This window comes from Ascaphus truei, chromosome 10 (assembly GCF_040206685.1).
Source record: "Ascaphus truei isolate aAscTru1 chromosome 10, aAscTru1.hap1, whole genome shotgun sequence".
NCBI lineage: Eukaryota > Metazoa > Chordata > Amphibia > Anura > Ascaphidae > Ascaphus > Ascaphus truei.
In genome coordinates this window covers 14,501,504-14,511,744 of record NC_134492.1, presented here as the reverse complement: position 1 = coordinate 14,511,744, position 10,241 = coordinate 14,501,504, and the positions used below count along the sequence as shown (strand labels likewise).

Below are 10,241 nucleotides of genomic sequence, written 5' to 3'. Positions count from 1 at the left end.
CTCCTCCTTCGCGGGCTTTTGCAACTACTCTTTGCAAGCGCAGCCTCCCGTCTTTGGGGTGAATCAGGGGTCACGGCTACATCTACTTTCAATGCTGCAGCATAGTGACGTCTTTATGATGGCAGCAGGCAATGACAATTTAAATGAAGGCACCTTCAGCCTGTCATAGAGCAACAGCAACCCCCTTCTCCGCACTACGGCGGCGCGCTTGGCAGCATCGCGCTCTAGGAACGTTATTCCACAACGTAGGAGATCACGTGATCCTCAGTTGACTCGCATTAGCGGCCATATTGGTACAGGAAGCGTACCCGTTTTTCAATTACATCGATTGTACGGCGCATCCCGATTTCAGAAATCGTAAAATGTGAAGAAGAAAAAGCGCGTCTTAGAATCGAGGAAATACGGTTATACACGTTTAGACGCTTCAGTCTCAGTCAGTCTCATGCTACCTGTGATTTTTTTTATTTATTTTTTAGCAAATGCAGCCCTTGGGGGTTGGGGTTACCCTTACCTTTGCATTAAATGATGTTTTGTGTGCAATATCCTGAATATAATGTATGTAAAGGCTGGCTCCATATAATAATGACAATGTATTAAAATGCTTGTCCAGAAACAACTGAACGCACAGATGCCATAATCACACTGAGCCACCAGGTGGCGCTGCGCCTCCTGCACCGGACACTGTCTGGGTCTCTTCCCCCCCTCCTTCTAACTACAGATTTTGGAAAGTGACAAGTGAAGGGGGAAAGAGGTTGAGAAAGTTGAGACAGGGGGAGGCAGAGGGAGTCAGAGAGTAAAACCAGCTCCGACCTTTCAGAGCCCTCCGGAAAGGAGGAAAATCTGAACAGCAGAGAGAGGGAGAAGGAGAGAGAGGAGGGAGAAGGAGAAAGAGGAGGAAGAGAAGAGAGAGGAAAGAGAAGAGAGAGGAAAGAGAAGAGAGAGGAAAGAGAAGAGAGAGGAAAGAGAAGAGAGAGGAAAGAGAAGAGAGAGGAAAGAGAAGAGAGAGGAAAGAGAAGAGAGAGGAAAGAGAAGAGAGAGGAAAGAGAAGAGAGAGGAAAGAGAAGAGAGAGAAAGAGAAGAGAGAGGAAAGAGAAGAGAGAGGAAAGGGAGAAGTCTGCAGCTTCAGGGACCAAGAACACCCAGTGGTGCCCAGACCCAGAGACGCCAGAGGAACCTCGCAGGGCAGCCGGGGAGCCCGGGTGTGCACAGGGTGATTTTAGGCTCTGCCATTGGAGACCCGGAGGGATGTGTCCGGAGGGGCTGAACTGCCCGTTCTTACTGATCACTGTCCTGCTGGAGCTGGGCTTGGGGTACCGAGCTGAAGGTAAGGCGCCTGTTACCCCCAATTTGTGGGAATCCTAATGCTACTGATCTCTGGGGCTGGAGCCTCCTCCAACACCCCACCCCCAGGGCTGGGTGAAAGGGGGTCCCTGTTTGGGAAGTTTCTGAGTAGATGTGTTCAGATCTGCTGTGGGAGCTGGACATGAGGCCACTTGCAGGGTGTGATACTGCAGCATTCATACTCACTGTGCTAGAGAAGGCAGCACCAGACTGGAGTATCCATACTCACTGTGCTAGAGAAGGCAGCACCAGACTGGAGTATCCATACTCACTGTGCTAGAGAAGGCAGCATCACACTGGAGTATCCATACTCACTGTGCTAGAGAAGGCAGCATCACACTGGAGTATTCATACTCACTGTGTTCTAGACTAGAGAAGGCAGCATCACAGCATCACACTGGAGTATCCATACTGTGCTAGAGAAGGCAGCATCAGACTGGAGTATCCATACTCACTGTGCTAGAGAAGGCAGCATCACACTGGAGTATTCATACTCACTGTGCTAGAGAAGGTAGCATCACACTGGAGTATTCATACTCACTGTGTTCTAGAGAAGGCAGCATCACAGCATCACACTAGAGTATTCATACTCACTGTGCTAGAGAAGGTAGCATCACACTGGAGTATTCATACTCACTGTGTTCTAGAGAAGGCAGCATCACAGCATCACACTGGAGTATTCATACTCACTGTGCTAGAGAAAGCAGCATCACACTGGAGTATTCATACTCACTGTGTTCTAGAGAAGGCAGTATCACAGCATCACACTGGAGTATTCATACTCACTGTGCTAGAGAAGGCAGCATTACACTGGATTATTCATACTCACTGGGCTAGACAAGGCAGCATCACACTGGAGTATCCATACTCACTGTGCTAGAGAAGGAAGCATCACAGCATCACACTGGAGTTTTCATATTCACTGTGCTAGAGAAGGCAGCATCACACTGGAGTATTCATACTCACTGTGCTAGAGAAGGCAGCATTACAGCATCACACTGGAGTATTCATACTCACTGTGCTAGAGAAGGCAGCATCACACTGATGTTTGAAAGCAAATAAGGGGGATTGTGCATCAACATGAGGTTTATGCTGAGATTTAATGTATTTCTATCATTGACATAAAAAAACACAACTTTTTTTAGACCTAAAATTCCGCAAATATTTCTATGCATTAGTAATATTTTTTGATGAATATCATTATTACGGTGTGGTATTATGGAAGAGTAATGTTATTATTACTGGTATTTGTTACTCACGTTCTTACACACAACCGGTAGAGTAGCAGATATTCACAAATAGGGATTCCAGGTTTTTAACCGAAAAACACTGACAGATGATCTCGCACTTTTGGTTAAAACCGATAAAAAAATTGGGAATGAAGCCACCTTTCCTATTGATTTGAGTACCTCTTCCTTCTGGCTTGTCCTGTCTAGCAAAACAATTGTATACCATTTTAATTTGTTTAACTGTAAAGTATTGCGATGCTCTCTTAAGTGGAGGCGTGGTTTTGCTCAAAAAATAGATGATATTGGTGATGATTTTCACCTCTGGTAGCAGCAACAGGTAGGAGACAAAGGCAACCCATGGGCAGTATGGAAACTAAAAATAGGTGTACAGATAAACGCCAAATTCAAACGTGTGTCCATTTTTATTTCACTATTAACACCGATAAACATTGATTTTAGTTCATAAATAAAAAAACACAATGATTTTATAAGAAAAATAAACAGGGAAAACCAAAATCCCTATTCATGAGCTATAAATATTGTTTATATATGGGTAAAAAAAATAAACTCAATATCGAGGTAACGTTCCCCCATTAACACATGCAAATAGTGGGATATGGAATTCCCTGATCTGAAGAGCTTACAATCCAAGAAGCAATGGGAGGCCAAACAGATGAACGATTACTACTGTATATGTGTAATGCACTTCTTTTGTAAAGCAAATATAGGGCACAATTGTCCCTGCCTCTAGCGAGGGGTTTGATAATGTTGTTCTGTCGCCTATCTGCAAGTCCTGTGGGGGCAGATCATTTTGAAGAAGGATGCTGAAGGATGTGTGGCAAAAGTCAATACTAATACAAGCATAGCCAACTCCAGTCGTCAAGGGCCACCAACAGGTCAGGTTTCCAGGATATCCCTGCTTCAGCACAGGTGTCTCAATCAGTCCTAGCTTCAGCATAGGCGGCTCATTGAGCACTGATTGAGCCGCCTGTGCTGAAGCAGGGATATCCTTTATAACCTGACTTGTTGGTGGCCCTTCAGGACTGGCGTTGGCCGCCCCTGGTCCAATACATCCCCTGCTCTCCTTCTATCAGGAATGCCCCGTGCCCAGTCTTACTCCATGAGATATTCCCCATTTCCTTTCAGACTCCAAAATCGCTTCCACGTGATTGCAATCTGCATTAGTTAAATAGTGGCTGGAAGATAAAGCAGTGACAGAGATAGATGGTGCTGACCATTTATCATTCGCACACCGGGTTTTTTTCCCTGTTGATTATCAGCAGCAGTTCAAAGGGGGGGAAGTAGATAAGTGGTCAGTAAGCACTAAGTGTGGTGGGTTTAACAGTATTTTAATGCATTGTTAATGTGGCAATTGTGAAAGACAAAGGCAATATTTAGGGGAAAGCTTAATAGGAAGACTTTAGGCGTTTTCCCTTCTCCGTGGGATGCCTGCATTGCTTGCCCCTCTCCCTGTGCTGATACACAATGAGGATTTAAGGCTACAACTGAGCTATTGTTTCCCTGAAGGACACTTAACTCTTCTATTTCTGCAGGAGCTGGCTGGGCATCGCAATGCCTACCTTAAAGCCATGATATGCCTCGATCCGCATTACATACCGTAGCCCTGGCTAATATCCCCTGAAAATACCAAATCGTATGGTTGATATACGCGGCCTTCTAATTATTTATCTGAATGGCTCAGAATTTCCGCTAACTATAAAATGACTTCATTTGCATGATTTTTTTGCTTGGTAGGTATTTGCAACAGATGTAAAACTATGTCCGGAACTTTGTATCTGCAAATGCATCACGTTATTAAATTAATTCAATGTAACTTGCTGTGACTACACGCAGACCAGCACAATGATGCGTGACGCAGTGGGTGGGTCCGTCTTGCACAATGCCCCATCTTTCTCCGCAAGGCAAAACGTTTAACTTCTGATTGTGGGGGTGAAATTAGCGAGGCTCATGCTTTTTATTTATTTGTTTGGTGTCAGGGAATGGTTAACGGTTTGACTTTTTTTCCCGTTGAGATAAGTTATCTGGGAAGATACCACATTTACATTCCACTTCTAAATGTACGGCCTCTGCTTACGTCTGCTTAATAGATATATTTGTTAATCACTGTAGCATGGTTTATGGGCCCTTGAAGAGTGTTTCATAAATGGACTTTAGCTGGTAGAATACAGCAGTTATTGATACTAAAGAGGACAGTTTCTGGGTATCTAAATGTGGTTGACAATAATAGTTGCCATATACTGGGAATAAAAAAACAGATTTCTGTGTCATATAACACAGATTTCCTTATAGAGCACCTGATGAAGCACGCGGGAGTGCGAAACGCGTTGAGGTATTGTTGTCGAGCCATAGCGTATCTCACGTCTTACATCATCACTTGCTGTGATGCGTACATGCTCCTGCTTCTCCTGGAGTTGCGGTTCGGGGACCCGATGCACCAGGTCCTCGCTGATTTCCATCAAACGGACACGTGGAGCGCATTTTAATTGTACGTTTTTTGATGCACATTGTGTGAGTTTTAATACATCCTTTTGATACTCACCTCTGGTGCGCTTTTTATTTTCATGCGGATATATAAATGTGTTCGACAATAATAGCTGCCATATTCTAGGAATAAAAAGAAGATTTCTGTGCCATATAACACAGTTTTCCTTGTAGACAGGAATAGATGTAAAATAATTATGCATTTAAGGAGTTTATACAGATTCCTTTAAGATCTGTACATATGTTGCTGAAAAAAGCAAACGTTTGGATGATGTTTCTGCCTCTCAGAGAATAGATACAGCAATTTCTATTTTGCACTTTTTTCTGTGTAATGTTCAAAACAAGCCCAGATACTGTGATAAAAACACAGCCCTGCAAATGATTTCTGTTTTACTTGTGGTATCTTTATCAATGCTAGACTGGACCCAGCTAATTATTAGTTATGCTCTTAACAGTATCAAAAGGATTGTGCTTTTCGCGGCCTCTTTCCAGTATTTCAGTTCTGCTCTGAAGTCTGATGGACAGTATTTAAAATCGCACCTCAGGGAAGGGTTCTCGCCCAGACTTGGGTATTTACACGGATGGGACTCAACAAAGCTGTGTGTCTGTCCTCAACTTAATCTATTTACAGAGGCTTAGTTAAAGTAAACCAGGATTCGTGATGTGTACGCATGAAGTACATATCGAGAGTCACCTGGTGCAATCCTGTAGAAACAAAGGAATTTGTTTAATTATGGTCCATTAATACCTGCTGCTGTTCCACATTCTCTTGTGTTCCTTTGTGCACTATTTAGGGACACGCCAGCACACAGAAATACATTCGTCAGCCCAAGAACATTTCTGCACTCTGCAAACTGCCAAACCAAAAGTGCAATAAAACAACTAATTGTGTTTGTCATCACATAATTGGCTCAGTTAATCAGTGAAGCTGAACTGAATAAAACAAATGGAAGCGTTATCACATTGGTGCTAATATTACAATGTATACTTAAGTTATTCTTTACCAAAGCAAACCTGGAGGCCATTAACAGGAGGCAGTGTCAACTGAAAATATTTTATTATGAGTATTATAATATTATTATAATGCTGCTTCAGATGTTTTCATTTCATATAGGAACATGCGTATGTATAGAGACGTTTTGTATGAGGGCAGAGGTACCATGCATGGGAAGCGCATTGACTTCAAAGGACTTCTTGTGTATTATCCCTGTTTAGTGAATAATCCCCCATATGTTAGTGATATATTGTCTTACCCGGTATATTAGTTTAGAGATTGAGACAGCTTTCTAGCTAACTTGCTCCTTTGTGTCTCGTGAGCAACACATGCTTGACTTCCAAAAGAATGACCACATCTTTGCCTATGAAAACATAGTTTTATTATTGATTTTGGCTTTTGTTATATTTATGTTGCTTTGTGTAGTTGGTTATTGTTGATATTAATTCTGTTAGTGGGGTTTATACTTAAGATGTTGCTTTCTGTTTTCTTTTTAGCATGCTGTCATAGAATTACCTGCAAATCCTACTTTGCAATACCATGTTTAAAATCATGAAATGATTGGAGATTGGAGAGATATATATATATAAAGCAGAAAATAGCCGTGTTAGTCCAGTTGCGATAGTGTAGAACTGAAGAACTAATTTATTCTGCACTATATATATATATATATATATATATAATATATATATATATATATATATATATATATATATATATATATAATCTCCAATCATTTCATGATTTTAAAATATATATACATTATAGATTTTATGTGAACACACAGATACCCAACAAGCTCTGAGAAACCCCAAACATTACCACATAATATATATGTGTCAAAAGGAGTGCTAGTGGGCGTGGCTAATTGTACACAACAAAAACAAACAAAGTGTGACAAAAATACACAGTGCAATAACTATATATTCTCTTGAAAAAGGGTCATTTAGTTCAAGCCTTTGGCCAAAGCGTCTTAGCCTGCTGCCACTTCAAGGCATGCCCGTTAGCAGGTCCTAACACTCCCTGAGTTAAAATTCTTATTTACCTCTATAATTAGGGGAAGAATGATTAAACGTTTGATCTGTCGTAACCCAGATTTTATGTGAACTGAATATTGGTTGGTACTGATCTTCTGTGATGGGGAACACATTACTTTTGCACTATTGCAGGGGTGGCCAACTCCAGTCCTCAAGGGCCACCAACCGGTCTGGTTTTAAGGATATCCCTGCTTCAGCACAAGTGGCTCAATTAGTGGCTTGACTGAGCCACTGATTGAGCCACCTGTGCTGAAGCAGAGATATCTGTAAAACCTGACCTATTGGCCTTTGAAGACTGGAGTTTGCCACCCCTGGTATAAACAGATGTGGCAGGTCCAACACCTGACTACATCTGGGTCACCTGTGTGATAAGGCTCCAGGACATCATTTTATCCCATCGTACTCTAACAGGGGGTGGCCAACTCCAGTCCTCAATGGCCACTAATAGGTCAGGTTTTAAGGTTATCCCTGCTTCAGCACAGGTGGCTCAATCAGTGGTTCAGTCAGAATGACTGAGCCATCTGTGCTGAAGCAGGGATATCCATAATAGCCTGTTGGTGGCCCTTGAGAACTGGAGTTGGCTACTCCTGCTCTGTAATATCAATGCTGCCAAAAGGACAGCCAATGGGATTACAATCCCGGAGTGGATTACAATCATACAGGGGATTTGGAGTCACTTGGCAAGAGAGTCATTTCTATGCCATGTTTATAAAAAAACCCGAACTACAGAGATTTTATTGGGATTAAGTGACTAATGAAATGTAACAAGACCCTGCAAGAAAGCTACGGCTGTGTCATTTACCACATGATTAAAACGGCTACATCTGTGTAATATTGACGTAAATCCGTTAATAGAGCATTTTACAGAGTTTGGGGAGGAAATAAAATCCTGGCCTTTATACCGGGTTTATATCTGCAGTGGATTTGTATTCTGCCAGCTTCTGAATGGATGAGACAGGAAGAGCTGCCGTTAGCTGAGGTTGGGTTGCAGAATGTAACAGACATTGACAGCAGTGGATAGTTTAAATGAACATGGTTTAATAAACCATTGACATTATTTTAATCAAGAACAAAGTAAAGACGTAACGTATTTTTTCAACCATTCCAGAAACAAACGCAGTCCACGTGCAGTTGTTTGATTCTGATCAATTGAAGTATTGATGTAAAGTCCAGAATATGGAAATAATGAACATGTTCCAAACCTATTACTCATTTTGATTTGTAGTGCCACACTGGGGAGCCATATATATTTTTACCCTTCCGAAGCCAACATTAATATTTTTTTTGCCAGGTTGTAAACCCACTTACTAGCAGTGATACAAAGTGATACAGAGGACTCAACCTTTCTACATAGGTAGCCGTAATTCAAAATAATATACAATACAATATTTGAATTATGTTTTACTGCGCACAGTGCAATGTACATTGTATTTACAGACACAATGAATGCCTGCTCGAAAGAGTGTACAATCTAATTTGGAGACACAAGGAGAGAAAGCCCCAGATTTCCTAGGCAAAGCCTTAATGCTCCATATAGAACCAAAATCTGCAGTGCTTTTATGCACCTTCATCTTAAATGTGCATTTCGTTTTGGGTAATGTACTATGTATCAGTATTGGTCTTGATGAAAGACTCCTTGAAAAAGCGCCTATCGGTGCGAAACGCATGGGAGGAGAGACTTCCCCCTTTTTTGTTCTTGTGGTTTGCTTTTTAACATGATCTAATAAAGTACTTTTCTATTTTTTTCAAATATCGGGTGAGTTCCTTTCCCCTTTTTTCCCTGGGGTTCTCGATTACTACTACCTGTTGCTTTATTTATTTTTTTATTACACACCATTTGCTGTCTGAATTGTAATTATGAATGTGATTGTGGAATCCTCTGTTCCTTTTACTATGGTTATTTATATTACATTATGATTTGCTAGGGTAACAATTACAAATACTAGGGTCTTGAGTCAGACTATGTTTTTTGCTTTATTACGTTCTTCACAGCATGACTTGATTTCCGGTAGGCAGAGGAGAGGCGCACAAGCTGGTGAATGGGGCTTTGCTACTTGTAGCCGAACCACGTGAATCTTTGTACTGTTTATTCTCTCTTGTACAAGCTCAAAGATCTTGGGGATTGGAGGAAAAGACATGGGACCACTGTCTGGAAAATGCACCAAATTTGGCATATCCTACTGAATAAAGCTGATGAGTGCCACGCCACTCAAAACAATTGGGACAAAGTCGACAGAAAGCAAGAAACATATCTCTCGCGCAGCATGTCAAATATTAGAAAATAAACAAAAGCTTGACGCTGAACAATTAGCCCATTTATGCATGAAGCAAGCCTTTATGTTTCCCTGTGTATGTTGTGTCTTATTCGCAAGCAAGCATGCTGTGTTTTTCCAGCGAAATGGACCTGAAGTCAGCCCCTAACTATAAAAATAAACACAAGTGCAACGCTTCAAAATGACATTTGCTGAAAAAGCATAATTGTGCCCCGATTTCTTGTCTTTGTCAGTCACATGTCAAGGAAACTTTAGTAGTAGCTCACACACGTCAACCTTACATGCTACATACACCAGAAGCTCTGATTTTAAGCCCTTTGCTGTGATTTCAATTGTATGTATGTCTTTATTTATATATATATAGCGCCATTAATGTACATAGCGCTTCACAGCAGTAATATACATGACAATCATATAAATAATATAAATAACACATAAAGGGGAGAAGTGCTTCAGACATAAAAGTTACATGTTGGAAAAGGAGTCCCTGCTCCGAAGAGCTCACAATCTAATTCAAATAAAAACATTGTAATGAAAAGAAGATACATTAATGCAAGAATGCTGTTTGTCTGACTTGCTGTTTACTATAAGTGCAGGTAAGGCTGTTTTAAGCCTTGAAACGATTCTCAGTGTTCCTGAGCAGATATGAGAATTTCTAAAGCATAGTGTCACAGCTGTCACCTGTACTGTAACATTATAATGTTATGCTTAGCCTAAGAATACGTCACGCTAATAAACTCTAAAATAGTGAGCATGCAACGATATAGCATGTTTATATAGCATACAGAAAATACCGCTTTGATAACAATTTGGCAATATGGTTAACTGAACCGTTTGTTTGGTCAGAGGGATTAAAATTTGGTTC

The 10,241-nt window shown here is 41.1% G+C and overlaps 1 protein-coding gene across 3 annotated transcripts in view; it reads left to right on the top strand.

Annotated features, from left to right (window-relative positions):
- Positions 1-741: 741 nt before the first annotated feature.
- ROR1 (receptor tyrosine kinase like orphan receptor 1) overlaps positions 742-10,241 on the top strand; it is a 236,141-nt gene continuing 226,641 nt past the window's right edge. For all 3 annotated transcript variants that reach the window (XM_075615915.1, XM_075615914.1, XM_075615913.1), the window contains exon 1: positions 742-1,324. In XM_075615915.1, the coding sequence (XP_075472030.1) occupies positions 1,246-1,324 (79 nt within the window). In that variant the 5' untranslated portion in view covers positions 742-1,245. The remainder of the gene's footprint in view (positions 1,325-10,241) is intronic.